This window comes from Camelus ferus, chromosome 21 (assembly GCF_009834535.1).
Source record: "Camelus ferus isolate YT-003-E chromosome 21, BCGSAC_Cfer_1.0, whole genome shotgun sequence".
NCBI classification, from domain to species: Eukaryota; Metazoa; Chordata; class Mammalia; order Artiodactyla; family Camelidae; genus Camelus; species Camelus ferus.
The window spans coordinates 5,574,861-5,590,932 of record NC_045716.1 but is presented as its reverse complement, the minus strand read 5'-3'; the positions used below and the strand labels follow the sequence as shown (position 1 = coordinate 5,590,932).

General features: G+C 35.8%; 1 protein-coding gene across 9 annotated transcripts in view; it reads left to right on the top strand.

Moving 5' to 3' along the window:
• RASAL2 (RAS protein activator like 2) overlaps positions 1 to 16,072 on the top strand; it is a 303,510-nt gene that overhangs the window by 217,794 nt on the left and 69,644 nt on the right. For 7 of the 9 annotated variants that reach the window (XM_014561394.2, XM_014561393.2, XM_006187285.3 and 4 more), the window contains one exon: positions 1,951 to 2,057. In XM_014561394.2, coding sequence (XP_014416880.1) covers positions 1,951 to 2,057 — 107 coding nt within the window. Of the gene's footprint in view, positions 1 to 1,055; positions 1,171 to 1,950; positions 2,058 to 16,072 lie in introns of those variants that run through there. The other 2 variants (XM_014561397.2, XM_032463667.1) reach the window with 2 other exon arrangements.

Sequence of the window (16,072 nt, the reverse complement as noted above, 5' to 3'; positions counted from 1 at the left end):
TTATGAGAGGAAAGATGAGATTTTCCTCTCCTTTCACTAGCTTCTGTCCCCACCTGCCTACCCCCCATGGAGTTGCCTGACTTGAATAATCGCCCTTTAAAGTCATATTCCTGAAGTCTGAAGGTCTTGTTGTTCAGTGTGCTTTGACAAAACTGATGTGTTTAAATTCAGTGCTTTGTGCCATTTCCATGATTTTTAGCTAATTATACTGCCTCTTTTTTTTTTTTTTTTTTTTTAGAAATATGCATTAGAATTCATGTGTGCCTAATTCTGAAAGTGGCTTTGTGCATTAAGGCTCATTTAACCACTGATGGTGATGGTTAGAGAGAAGTTGAGAGACTTACAGTTATTGATCTTAATTTTAAAACACAGTGATAGCATGGAACTTTCCTGTACTGCAGGCGTATAAGACGCTGTGTTTTCAGCCTCTCAGTCATTAGGCATATTGTCATTTGGCTTATGTCTTACCAGTCAGGATGTCACAGTGAAGAAATGTTTAGTCATGGGAAGAAAATTAGTGTCCAGCTGCAAAGATAGTAATAGGGTAAGCACTTCCAGCTGGATTTTCCTGGGAGGGATTGATTTCTGTGCATTACTGGGTCCGTGTAAAATGGTGTCCTTTTGGCACTAGCTGAATATAAATTTCAGTAAATGTTTTTTTCTTGCTGCAGCTTTAGTGTAATACAGTGAAATTTGCTGTAACTGAGGGGAGGCAGCAGTTGGGCGTCTGCTAATAGCCTGAAAGTAACTAATGAGGATGTGCAGTCGGAACGATTGATTGAATAGCTGCAGTCCTGTATGTTTCTTTCTCGCTTGCTCTCTCTGCAAGCTGTAGAGAGGGAGGGGGAGAGCAAGACACAGGGAGGGAGCGAGAGAAAAAACGCTTGCTCTTAAGTGGAAGTAGCACGGATCCCAGGGGCCAGGAGGCCAGAAATGGAAGTTTAAACTGCATCTGTCTTTTAAAGGGAGAACAGCAGGAATCAAAATGTCAGTCTCCGGAGTCACGATTTACTCCTTATTTTTTAAGATCTGGAAGATAACACAGAATACTTTTTTTAGGATGTATTTTTTTTTTCCTTGTCCATGTTGAGATTGTCTAATGTTATCTGAGAAGCTGGATTCCTATATGTCTGTCAGTTGAAGTGGAGATGGGAAGCAGTTGTGATAAAGGTATAATATGTATATATCTATCATCTGTGTGTGTGTGTGGATGTGCATATATATGCATATATATATATATGTATCACTCTATGAAAAAAATTTTAAATGTAACCTTAATATAGTATATAGTGATTAAATTGGAGAATACCACATCATCTGAGAAATCTGAAGCTTGTTAGGTCAGTTTGAACAGATTTAGGATTCCAGAGTAAGATCTTAGTGAGGTCATATTGCCAGAGCAAGGAGAAGCTGATCTATTTTTATATCTGCATAGGCATATATGTTATTTTATCCCAGCAGCAGCTTTTAGTTTTCTCACAGACCTTTGGTTGCAGGCTGGTGAATCATCTTATCTGCACAGAACTGAACTTTGACCTTTGTGCAGACACCATCAAATCATGTGCAACACTAGACTCTATTTTGTTCACAAGAGTATAAAAAAATTTCATTGGATTCTATCAACTCCTATATTGCTGACATAGAGAAGTAGATTCATACACTGTGAGATACAAATATTAAGAGCTTAGGGATATTAAACATAACTCAGAGGAAATTACTTTTTTACGTGCATAGATAAAGATTTAAGCTAAAGGAGATTCCTGACGGTGACCAAGTCTCCCCAGTACCTTGATAGTATCTCTTTAGAAATAAAGAGACAGATTATGTGAATATAGAATGTAATGCATCTTTAAAGCAAAAGGATTTTTTGTGTGGGAAAAAAATAATTTTACAGGTTAGTGAAAGATCCTTAATTAGAGTTTTTAATTATGTTTCTTTCTTCTTTACCAGAGGTGCCAGCAGAAAGGTCCCCCCGCAGACGGAGTATCTCAGGGACCAGTACATCAGAGAAACCCAATTCTATGGACACTGCAAATACCTCACCCTTCAAAGTACCAGTAAGTAGTTTCCCTTCTCTAAATGATTATTTTACTTTTCTCCTTTCTTCTTAGAGTTAGATGCAGTTGCTAAGAAATCAAAACATTTTTCTTCTCAAGAATTTCTTTGCAATACTGAGGTTAAAGGACAGAGTTATCAACTTACATAGATTAACTATGGTTAAAGTCCACTGTTTTCAATAATAAGGTTTTTTTAGGTTTTAGGGAATATTATTTTTACATATGGAGTATTTCCAAAATATGTATCTAAACACATTAAATTCAAATCTCTCTGAACTATAGAGTGCAAATCTTTGTAAGATGTCCTTTTATCATGTTACTAGGTAAAACCTATCACAGTTTTATAAAGATGCTGATAGTATTTTTTTTTTCTTAAAGGATGGGGTGTAACTTTTTTTAGTAGTGAAGCTTAAGCAGAGAAGGATGAGACTCATAAAGTTGCACAGCAAATTAGCAGAGAATTAGACAGTTAGGAGATCTAAGCCTGAAACCTGGCTTGTGCTTTGCCTAAGCCATCTTTTAGATGACCATGAAAGTGCTTAAGAAATACCCTTGAAGAAATATCCCAGTTAAAAATACCCCTTAAACTGACTAGGCAGTACTGAGAAGCGGTATTAAATATAAAAAAATGCTGAGATGGAAAGGCTGGAAGTGATTAGGTCAGCTGACCACCAGTTGCAGCCCCAGTTTGGACCTTTTTGGCATGACTTGGAATAACCCAGATTTTAATTCATCCATTTTCTTTGTTTATTGATTAAAAAGTATAGTTACTTTCTAATCATATTTTTTATTAAAATTGTTTTTAAAAATTTATTATTTATGGAGGTACTGAGGGTTGAACCGAGGACCTCATGCATGCTAAGCATGTAATGTACCACTGAGCTGTACCCTCCCCCGCCCTAAAATTCATTGTTTTTAAACTTGAAAAGAATTACATCCGTGAAGTTGATCATTATTGTAGATATAGCAGAAATCAGTATAAAGTAGAAATAGCCTTTTCTATAGGGGGAGAGAAAGTTTTTTTTTCTTTTATTTCAGCCAAGTTAATATGTTATATTCTTTATTTATTTATTCCAATACTATTTTTTTAAGTTAGGATGACCTTTTAAGTAGAACTGGTATTTTGAGTTGTATAAGCTGGCTTTCACTTGTAAGTTAATCAAAGTGAATGTTTTATTTTGCATTAATCCTGAGAACCAAGATTTCCCCTTTTTATATCTCAGTGCCTTGTAGAGTTTGTAGGTATCTTTTACTGTGACACCTTTGAAATTTTTACAAATTTTCTCATTTTTAAAGATCACAAACAAGTGCTGGATTAATAGTCTAACCAAATTGTGACAGGAATTTTAAAATATGAGTCTTCATGCCTTTTACTAAATTTCTTTGTTCTCTAGACATAATTATTTAAAATTTATTTTCATGAATGAAAAAAGCATTTTTTTCTCTCCCTTCCCCTTCTTGTTTTCCTCATGAAACAAGTCAAATATAGTGAAGCTAACCATCTATATACAGAGTTTGGTGAAAAGGTTTGATTTAGAATTTGAAGTTTTCTACCATCATCTAAAATAGAATGGTGAATTCTTAAGTTGTTGGGTTTTGTTTTTTTTTTTAACATCACTAGCTGAAGAAGAATATACCTCTGCAATGTGGTAACATTGAAGTACTTCCTATATTGAATCTGAAGTTCATGGCTGGATATTTAAAACTTGAATTACTTAGCAATATCAATTTTCAATTTTCATTTATATTTAAACAATAAATTGATAGCTAATTTAAGGTTTACCTTAATAATAAGACTAATTATGTGAGTAAAAGTAATAAACCAATGATGCATGTACATAAGACTAGCATTTCTTACAGACTATTTATTCATTTGTTATTCTTTTGACAAATTCAGCCACCATGTGGATTTAGAAATATTGAGGGAACGAAGGGGCCTCTGACTAGCAAATTACAGTCACAAAGCCCATGCATTTAGCTCTCAAGGAGAATTTAGCTATTCATAAGCCTTCACCTAGACAATTGTTTGGAAGAATAACCGTCAGAACACACTGATGGCAATTAAAAAAAAAATGGCAGTGAGTAGAGGCAAGAGGCAGAGAAAAGGAAAAACAAAGAGTCATAAAAACAATCTGGATCCACTTAGGGGAAAGGCAGATAGCCTTATACTTATCAATAGTCCTTAAGGGTACCATTGTATTACAGGATGAGTGATACATAGTGCGGTAATTGACATTGATAATAATAATCCTGAATCATCAAGGAAAAGTGAAATTATATTGTTTGTATTGGACTTTTTACAAAGTGGAACTGTGTAATGTTGTGTGATATAGATCCGTTGAGAATATTTAAAAATCTTAAAAATATGTGAGGCTTTATAACACTTGTTATCCAGAAAAATCTTGTTTGTGAAATACCTCACTCCTTGATAATGCTGGATAAATAATTTATATTCTTTTAAGAGAAACAAATATGCTGGCTAAATGAGGCACTGAAGTACTTGGGATGTCTATGGAAGCACATTGTATTTTTTAAATTTCCATATAATACCAATACCTAATGTGACTTACATCACTTAAATGTAATGCAGGAAGAAGTATGTCTAGTTTTTAGATCAACACAAAATATTTTTGTAATAAACATCACAAAGGACTTTCTGAATATGGGAAAGCAGTACAAAAAAGAACGAAACTTTGAGATAAATCAGTTACTTACGTAGTATCTCAAAGATCATTTCCGAATTAATGTTATAAAGGGGCAGAAATGAGATTTAGGCAGAAGCACTTGTGGTTCTAGGATTCAAGTGCCTTTACTATGGTAAACAGCTTACCCATCAGGAAGACTCAAAAGATAGCTAATCGTGGACTCTCCAAAAGGGCCCTATTCTTCCTAGCTCTGGGTTCAGGCTTACTGAGGGCTGATGATATAGATTTTAACAAGCTCTGATGGAAATCATTGACAGTGACACACTTATTGAATGCATACTTTGGGCAAAGTATTGGTGATTCACCAGTTGATATTGATGAAAGTATTGATACTTTCTTGGCACTCTACTTGGTACTGAGGAAACAGAAATGAATACAACAGAATTTCCATCCCAGAGAACTTATAGTCTAATAGCAGGAGACAGAAAAATGACCAGATTCCTAAGGAGGTAGATGATCATGGTGACACAGGTTTTTAACAATGCACTGTGTAAGCCAAGGCTTTGTCAAGGAGCCAGTATTTCAGCTGAGTTTCAAAGGCTGAATGAAAGTAGTTGACAGAGAAAGGAGAGTATTCCAGGCTGAGGGAGTTGCATTTTGGGAAGACATACTTTATAAGGTGACTCATGCTTCTAGGGAACATAGAAAGGGTTCAGTGAGGCAAAAATTGAAAAGGGTGCAGGCAAAAATGGCAAGAGAGTGGGTTGAGAGGTAGGTTGGGGCAAAACTGTGAGTGGGTTTGTTATCAAGCTTAACTAAATTTTGCTAGCCACTAAAGCATTAGAAATTGGTTTAACTGAAATACTTGTCTTGGCTCAATAGCTAAACCAAGTTATATATAAATACTGTGAAGTACTGCTAAATTAGTTGACTCTATCCCAGATGACTCTTCTTGCTTTCACTGACTGTCGTTCCGTAGATGGCCAGTCCAGCACCCACCGCTGGCTATCAGCTAACACTGCTGGTAATTGTAGAGGACTGGTTCACCTTAGGAGATCCCTAGAAGCCAGTGGGTAAGAGCTGCTTAAATCCTGCTGACTGCTGCTAGATAAGGCAGAAAGGACCCAAGGAATAACTGTAGCAGTGAGCCCAAAGCAGGGAAGCCTAAAACCTTTCAGCTGTTACGTATCTTCCTCATTCACCCAAATTTATATTTTTTAAAACTTAAAATGGATAATGAGTAAGCATTATATTCATGTATTTTCCTTACTTAGTCTAAGCCGTCTTTATGCAGGTATTAGACAGCAGAGTCAATAAGTTTAAAAATAAGAACATAAGAAATAAAAGAGGGAACTTATATGACCATTGAACCTATGGATTAAGGCAGGGTCTTGGCTTTTAGCAATGTTTTAGTGTATTTGTATTTTTATCTAGTCGTAGCCATAAGAAAAGCAGAGATCTGAAGGGTACGTTTTCTGTTCTTCCTTCACATTCAGTATTTCTTTATTTTAATTCCAATTGTGGTTTGTTTGTAGGTCTGTGTCCCTCATTAGATATAAATATCTATCCTACTTATCTTTGTAGCTGCCCCAGTGGCAGCACAAGTACCTTGCACATAGGAAACACTGAACAAATAATTGTTGAATGGATAAAATATACATGAATTATCTAAGAGCCAGAATCAAGTGAGTATAACTCACACCTGCTCTCTTGGTATTACAGATACCTCTAGTTAAATGGATCACAGAACCACTGAGTAATCACTAAGAGATCATTTGGAGTAAACGAGGAATACCTGTCAAAACAGATTTCTTTCTTCAACATAGATCTTAATTTATATTTGAAATTCAGGGCTATGGTGTTTTACGTATATAGTGTATGTGATTTCTACTTATAGGAAGTGAAACTGGATGGGATTCTTTATTTAATGATTTATCTCCGTGGATATTTCTTTGAGTCCCCTAGATGTCATAAATATGTGTAAGCTCATGATGCTTTTGCAGATCTGGGTTTTGAATGCTAGGTTCTTCAAGAACAATTTTAGCCATTTCAACATTTTGGCCTCTTTTGAAGCTCCTATTTTTCATTTTTTTCTTCAACATCCTTCTAGACTTTCTGCCTTTGTCATATTTGTGTTTTCCATTAAATAGCCATTGTATATTATATGTTGTTAAAACTGCATTTAAATGGTATTACAAGAGTGATCGGGAAGAAATGAGTAAACTAATGAAAAGTTATCCAGGTGCTTAAATGTAATTCAGAAAGTGAATGTGCTAACATTTTGTAATTGTATATATTTGTTTCACCTTGCCTGAGTTTTTGGAACAGGTTTCTTTCTTTAATATTCTATTTATAAAGTGACTATGGATATTTATGATTTTTGTATCACTTCTCCTTAGACGATGCTATCCATTTAGCTTTGGCTAAAAGAAAGCCGCTTGTGTTCCCGGCCAGGTGCTCCGCTCCGTGTCCTCATTTCCATAACACAGTGGTCTGAGTTGCCCTTCCATATGAATGTAACACAATGCAGTCGCAGCTGCTTCATTTGTATTAGCTTCGGGCTTGGCTCTGAAAGAATTCAGGCACTAAAATATATGCCAAGACAACCAGAAAGCATAGCTGAACTATTCCTGTGTAACCCTCCTTGTGTTCTTGTCACAATGACACCTGAGCATTTCCAGTCTTATATACCAGATACTAAAGACTGTCAAAAGATGAAATCTCTGCGTTGTTTTTAAAAGAAAGTAAAGCTTTAGAAGAATAAATGTAGACTAAGTTAAATTCCTGTTAAAAAAAAAAAAAGAAATGTTACACCCATTCTGAAGTATTGCGGTATCAGGTTCAGTTGGTATTGGTCTCTGTTTTGAACAAAATCCTCAAAAAGATCTTTGTTTTTTCCAAGTTAAACAAAGAGACAGAAAGCTTCATACCCGCTTAAGAAAGAGAAAGACCAGAAAACATTCATTGTCCAAACCAGTGGTTTTCAACTTGGCTATCCATAAAAATCATCTAAGGAACTTCAAAAAAAACCAAAAAACAAGAAAAACCCCACTACTTCCTGGGCTACCTAGACCGGTTAAATCAAAGTCTCTGGACTAGAACCCAGTCTTCTGCATTTTTAAAACCTTTTCAAGTGATTCTAACATGCAACCAGGGTTGAGAACTATTTGTCTAAATAATTGGTTAAAATATTCGGAACCCATTTTGGTCAATGTTTTCCTTATGGACATCAGCACCTTTTGTGCCTTCAAGGCTGACAAAAAAAAAAAACCTAGCAAGGAATGGTTTCTCAGTGGCCTGCGGTTGCTCACAGACAGGTTGCTGTGTGGTGCATCAGTTGCCCTTCACAGTCAGTTCAAATGACCAGTCTAATTTTACAAGATACCGACTTTATTGTGGCACAGTGACAACTGACCGGCCTAGGAATCTCAGTCTTAGCGGTGAAATAATCCATTTGAATTCATAGCACCCAAGTTACGATATCATTTCAGTCTCTGTATTCTTGTTGCTGTTGTATTCCAGGACACTTAAAGTTTCCTCTGCTGCTTAAAGATTCTTTATTCATCTTTCTCCCTTCTCTCTCCTGATCATCTGCATGGAGTTAAAATCCATAATAGGATCACCCTGCAGTGATACTTCTTTTAATAAAGAGTACATTTATATTCATATATGTATGAATATGTAATATATGAATGTATTCATACTATGTGTCTATCAAAATATTACTACCAGAGGTAAAATGGTATAATAAACATAGGAATGTCAGAAAACAAAAATTATATTCTGAGGATATTAAATATTAATTCTACCTTTAAATCATTTTGTAGTCAGAATGGGTATAATTTTTAAGTCTTTTAATGAGAAATACCCCAGAAAATATAAAATTTAGAGAAGAGAAAAAAGGAATAAGGTTAGATATGACTCCTTGAGGGGGATAGAAAGCAGACATCTGGAGGAAAAGGGAGCAGACACAGCAGGGAATATTGCCAAGACCCTAAACTTGAAAGAATCAGAGCATGATGGAAACCCTCTTCAGTCTATGGTCATTCCTAAGAAATAGGTTTGCAGCAGTGCTCACTGGTGGAGATTCCAACTTATCCCGCCCGGGAGAAGAGGGCTGTTTGAGAGAGAGGACAGGATGAACCCAATTATAGTTCATTCTTATAGGTGTTGTACTATATGGCCATCTTCTCCAAGTCAAGAAATTTTTCTTCTGCTTTAACGGGGGAGTCGAGGCTTAACACCTTTCATCTCACACTTAGAGATAAACGTTTTAAAGGGCTAGCATCCACTTAGGGGAGCATAAAATTGGCCACTAAGTGTAATTGATATCCGATGCTTTCTCCCTTCAAAGTTATGAAGCTAGAGATACATAAAGGAAACCTTGCCAGCTTCTCGATTTGGCTAGGGCTAGCTGTAACAGAAAAGTATTTTTGTACTTCTCAGCTATACCTATACTCAGCAAGGTACAAGCATTGCTGGTAAACCATAATACCCCTAAGGTGTCCTCCTACCATCAGACCGTTTAATTTTATAACCAATGCCAGTACCATTTCATTGGATCTTTAAATGCTTTGTTTTATATTAAACATCTGTAAATTTCAGTTTATTATTTATTTTTTATTGAAGTCTAGTTGAGGTACAATGTTATGTTCTTTTCAGGTGTACTGCTGTAGTGTTTTGACATTTACATACATAATGAAATGATCCCCATAACTCTGGTAACCATCTGTCCCCATAAAAAGTTATTACAGTATTATTCACCATATTCCTTATGCTGTATATTACATCCCCATGACTTATTTATTTTATAACTGGAGGTTTGTACCTCTTAATCCCCTTCACCTGTTTTGTTCCCTCTTCTCTGGCATCCACTTCTTTATTTTCTGTATCTGTGAGTCTCTTTTCATTTTGTTTTATTTGTTTGTTTTCTTTTTAGGTTCCCTATATAAGTGAGATCATGGTGTATTTGTCATTCTCTGTCTGACTTAATTTCGCTTAGCATAATACCCTCTAGATCCGTCCATATTGCCACAAATGGCAAGATTTCATTTTTTTAATGGCTAAGTTATATTCTTGTGTGTGTGTGTTACACACAAACATACATACATATACATGCACATACCACGTCTTCATCCATTCATCTGTCAATAGATAATACTGAAGTTACTTCCGTGTCTTGGCTGTTAAAAACAGTGCTGCCACAGTGAACATTGGTGTGCACATATCTTTTCAATTTAGTGTTTTTTAAAAATTTTTATACAATTTTTAAAGGTTACTTTCCATTTACAGTTATTGCAAAATACTAGCTATATCGTTGTGCAGTACATCCTTGAGCTTATGCTATACCCAACAGTTTGTACCTCCCACTCCCCCATCCCTGTATTGCCCCTTCCCCGCCACTGGTAACTACTGCTTTGTTCTCTATTATCTGTGAGCCTGCTGCTTTTTTGTTATATCCAGTAGTTTGTTGTGTTTTTCAGATTCCACATATGGGTGATATTATACAGTATTTTGTCTTCCCCTGAATTATTTTACTTAGCATAATGCCCTCCAAGTCCATCCATGTTGCTGGAAATGGCAAAAAAATGTTTTAATGGATGAGTAGTATTCCATTGTATGTGTGTATACACACCACATCTTCTTTATCCATTCATCTGTTGATAGACACTTAGGTTGCTTCCATATCCTGGCAATTGTAAATAATGCTGCTTTGAACATTGGGAATCATGTGTCTTTTTGAATTGGTGTTTTTGTTTTTTTCAGATGTATACCCAGGAGTGGAATTGCTGAGTAATAAATATGGTAGTTATATTTTTGGTTTTTTGAGAAACCTCCATACTGTTTTCTACAGTGGCTGCACCAATTTACATTTCCACCAGCAGTGCAGGAGGGTTTCCTTTTCTCCACATCCTCACCAACATTTGTTGTTCGTGTTCTTTTTGATGATCGCCATTCTGACAGGTGTGAGGTGGTATCTCATTGTGGTTGTGATTTGTATTTCCCTGATAATTAGTGATATTTAGCATCTTTCCCTGTGCCTCTTGGCCATCTGCATCTCTTCTTTGGAAAAATGTCTATTCAGTTCTTCCGCCCATTTTTTAATTGGATTATTTGGTTTTTTGATGTTGAGTTGTATGAGCTGTTTGTATGTGCTGGATATTAATCCCTTATTGGTCATATCATTTGCAAATATCTTCTCCCATTCAGTAGGTTGTCTCTTTGTTTTGTCAATGGTTTCTTTTGCCATGCAAAAGCTTTTAGGTTTAATTAGGTCTCATTTGTTTATTTTTGCTTTTATTTCCTTTACTTTAGGAGATGGATCCAAAAAAATATCGCTGATTTATGTCAACGAGTATTCTGCCTGTGTTTTCCTCTAGGAGTTTTTGTAGCATACAGTCTTACATTTAGGTCTTTAATCTATCTTGAGTTTATTTTTGTGTATGGTATTAGAGAATGCTCTAATTTCATTCTTTTATATGTAGATGTCTGGTTTTCCCAGCACCACTTATTGAAAAAACTGTCTGTTCTCCTTTGTTATAGATTAATTGACCATAAGTGCATGGGTTTATTTCTGACCATAAGTACATGGTTCTTTCTATTCTATTCCATTGGTCTGTGTGTCTGTTTTTGGCCCAGTTCCGTGCTGGGATTACTGTAGCTTTGTAGTATTGTTTGAAATCAGGGAGTGTGATTCCTCTAGCTTTGTTCTTCTTTCTCAAGATTGTTCTGACTATTTGGAGTCCTTTATGTTTCCATACTAATTTTTAAATTATTTGTTCTAATTCTGTGAAAAATACCATTAGTATTTTGATAGGGATCACACTGAATCTGTAGATTACCTTGGGTATTATGGCTAATTTAACTATATTGTTTCTTCTAATCCAAGAACACAGTATATCTTTCCGTCTGTTTGTGTTGTCTTCAATTTCTTTCATGAGTGTCTTATAGTTTTCCAAGTACAGATCTTTTTACCTTCTTAGATAGGTTTATTCTTAGGTATTTTATTTTTGATGTGATTATAAATGGGATTATTTCCTTCATTTTTCTGTCTGATAGTTTGTTGTTAGTGTATGTAAATGCAACGGATTTCTGTGTATTTTGTATTCTGCAGCTTTACTGAATTCCTTTGATGAGCTCTAATAGTTTTCTGGTGACATCTTTAGGATTTTCTATGTATCATATCATATCATCTGCAAACAAGTGACAGTTTTACTTCTTCCTTTCCATTTTGGATTTCTTTTATTTCTTTTTCTTGTCTGATTGCTGTGGCTAGAACTACCAATACTATGTTGAATAAAAGTGGCGAGAGTCGGCACCCTTGTCTTGTTCCTGATCTTAGAGGAAATGATTTCAGCTTTTCACCATTGATGATGGTATTAACTATGGGCTTGTCATATATGGCCTTTATTATTTTGAAGTATGTTCCATCTATGCCCACTTTCTGGAGAATTTTTATCATAAATGGGTGTAGAATTTTGTCAAAAGTTTTTTCATCTTCAATTTGTTAATGTGGTTTATCACATTGATTGATTTGCAGATATTGAAAAATTCTTGCATCCCTGGGACAAATCCCACTTGATCATGGTGTATACTTTTTTAATATATTGTTGGATTCCATTTGCTAATATTTTGTTGATGATTTTTGCATCTATGTTCATCAGGGATATTGGCCTATAATTTTCTTTTTTTTGTGTAATATCTGTTTTGTTTTGGTATCAGGGTGATGCTGGCCTCATGGAATGGGTTTGGAAGTGTTCCTTCCTCTTCAGTTTTTTTAAATAATTTCAGAAGGATAGGTGTTAGCTCTTCTCTAAATGTTTGATAGAATTCACCTGTGAAGCCATTAAATCCTGGAATTTTGTTTGTTGAGAGTTTTGGTTGGTTTGTTTGTTTTTTAATTACTGATTCAATTTTGTTACTGGTAGTAGGTCTGTTTGTATTTTCTTTTTCTTCCTGGTTCAGTCTTGAAAGATTGTACATTTCTAGAAATTGGCCCTTTTCATCTAGGTCATCCATTTTATTGGCACACAGTCAGTCATTTGTAGTAGTCTCTTATGATCCTTTGTATTTTTATGCTGTCAGTTGTAACTTCTCCTTTTTCACTTCTGATTTTATTAATTTGAGCCCTCTCTCTTTTTTTCTTGATGAATCTGGTTAAAAGTCTATCAATTTGTCTTGTCTTTTCAAAGAGCCAGCTTGTAGTTTCACTTTTTTTTTAATGTCTTTTTAGTCTATTTCATTTATTTCTGCTCTGATTTTTATTATTTCCTTCCTTCTACTAACTTTGGATTTTGCTTGTTCATGTTTTAGTTCCTTTCAGTGTAAGGTTAAGCTGTTTATTTGAGATTTTTTTTGTTACCTGAGGGAGGCTTGTATCACTATAAACTTCCCTCTTAGAACAACTTTTGCTGCGTCCATTAGATTTTGGATCATTGTGTTTATTTATCATTTTTCTCCAGGTAGTTTTAAATCTCTTATGATTTCTCCAGTGACCCATTGGTTATTTACTAGCATGTTGTTTTGGGAGTTTTTTTCTAGTGGTTGATTTCTAGTTTTAAACTGTTAATGGTCAGAAAGATGCTTGATATGATTTAGACTTGTTCCATGGTCAAGAATGCCCATGTGTACCCGAAAAGAATGTGCATTGAGGAAATGTTGTGAAATATATCTATTAATCCATCTCATCTAATGTATCATTCAAGGCCAGTGTTTCCTTACTGATTTTCTGTCTGGATAATTTGTCCATTGGTGTAAGTGGGATACTAAAGTCCCCTGCTATTAGTGCATTTTGGCCTTACTGTCAATTTCTCCTCTTATGTTAATATTTGCTTTATATATTTGCTCCTCTTATGTTAATATCTGCTGCTGTGTTAGGTACACATGTGTTTACAATTGTTACACCTTATTGTTAGATTGATTCCTTTATCATCATGTAATGTCCTTCTTTGTTCTTGTTACAATCTCTTTTAATCTCTATTTTGTCTAAGTATTGCTGCTCCAGCTTTCTTTTCATTTCCATTTTCATGGCATACTCTTGTAGCTTTTTCTAGTTCTGAGATCTTCATATTAGAAGGATTTTTTTTTTTTTTTTTTTTTTTTTTTTTGCTGTATTGGGAGTTCAGATTTATTCAGATCATGTCAGCAAAACAACTTTATTACTTATGAAAGAAGGACCTGGATTATCCTGATTGTTGAGCAAAGCTATTTTTTGCTTAACTTTTTATTTCTATTTCTCTATGCAGAGGCAAGTTAAGTGATAGAAAACCCAGGGTTAGCGGGAGAGTGAAATATACATCAAGACAAATAGAACAGCCTTTAAAGATTCTCTCTATTTTCGTCTCCTTTCTTTTAGGATCATTGTCACATGCTCCCCAACTATTTACCATGGTTCTCTTCTTTCAGGAAAATGTGCTTACATAGTTTATACTAAACTATTATGTATTTTATATTATATTGTCTATTTTTAAGAAGGCACCAGCTAAAAATTTTGGAATGTTAATGTTCTAAATTTATTATATATGTGGCTCATGTCAAAAATAAGTTTTTTTGGCATCAAAGTAGGTAATATAAGTAAGTAAAATAAGTTTGTTTGTGTGGTTACAGCAATAGATACTGCTGTCAGGGTTTTTTTAATTTTTAATTTTTATACAACTTTCAATGGTTACTTTCCATTTATAGTTATTACAAAATAGTGACTATATTCCCATGTTGCACAATACATCCTTGAGCCTGTCTTACACCCAACAGTGTTGACTTCCCACTTCTTCACCCCTTTACTGTCCCTCCCTGCTCCTCACTGGTAACTATTAGTTTATTCTCTGTATCTGTGAGTCTACTTCTTTTTTCTTATGTTCACTAGATTGCTGTATTTTTAGATTCCACATATATGTACATCATATCAGCCACATATAGGTGATATCATACATTATTTAGCTTTCTCTGTCTGACACATTTCACTTAGCATAATGCTCTCCAAGTCTGTCCATGTGCTGCAAATCCACCTTCAGTTTTAAGGCTTTTATGTTCTCATTGTTTAAAATACACTATTATTACCCTTATGTGGCATAGAAACTTCAATTTCTGACTTTCTTAATGTGGTTAAAGCTTAAAAAGACTGAAATGCCCATTAAGCTTCACTATTAATGAAACTGAAAGTGGAGTCAGGGCAGAAGAGGGATGAGTGCCTCGGAGAGCACACTTAGTGACGCTTCCAGGGGCTCATCTCCAGTCTCACAATGCTTCCTGATTAACAGCAGGACAGATACTTTCATCCAGCTGATAATTTATCTAGAAGGATTTTTTATTACTCTTTTATATCAGGATAATGGATAATGAATAATCTACAAATTAGGAAATAGAAGGTGATATTGTTTGAACAATCTTCTTCTAAGCGTCTTCTGTTAGTATTCTGCTAATGCTTAGTTACGGTGCCCGATAGTAATTTAAATTCAGTTTGCCCCTAACTGTACCCACTTATGATTTCCCCAAAACTGTTTTCCCCCTGAATTTTTGACTCTGTAGTACTACAAATTTCTTTAGTGCACAGGGCCTACACTCAGAAAAGCCCTTTGCATGGAGTTTAATAACCATCTCAAAATTCTTAATGACTCATCTTTGGGTTTGTATTTTGTAAGTGAAGTCTGGTGGGACAATGGAACATGTGCAAGGACTTGGAAACAAGGCACGGTACTATCTCCCATTGCCTCTTTGGGATGGATTCTACATTCCCCACTTTTCCCACCCCCAGGAACCCCAGCTACCCCCTCTCTCTCTGCCTGACCCAGCCACAGCGGTCACTCTCTGACCCTAGCAGGCCTGTGCACAAACATAATAGGGAATACGGGGCCTGCTCATGGTGGGGCCGTCCCTGCCCCTGCCTGTGCCCTTCACTGGTGTCTGCCAGGTGGCCAGGGACCACAACTCAGCTGAAACAAACCTTGCTCACCCCCAATTCCAGGTACCTAGTGAGTTGGAATGGCAGCTGCGGGAAGAGAAGAAGCTTGGCTCGACTTCCCTGCCCGGGGCCAGGGCACACCACGTGTGTTTGGTGGCTGCGGAACAGCAACTTGGCAGCTAGTGGGTCACACACACACACCCCCACACCAAGTTGTGGACCCTGATCCTAGGCACCTGTGAAGGTCTGCACTTGCCTTGGTGCCCAAAGGAACATGACATTAAACAACAAATTAAAAATACCATGGCAGATGGGGAGAGAAACTGCTGAAGGAAGGGAAACGATTACTGTTTTAGTGCCTTTAATGCTACCATTTTGCTGGTTTTTTAACAAGGGCACTAGTATTTTGCACTGAGCCCCTCAAAATATATAGCTAGTCCCATCTAACACAGTGGAGACTTTAACTCATCTCC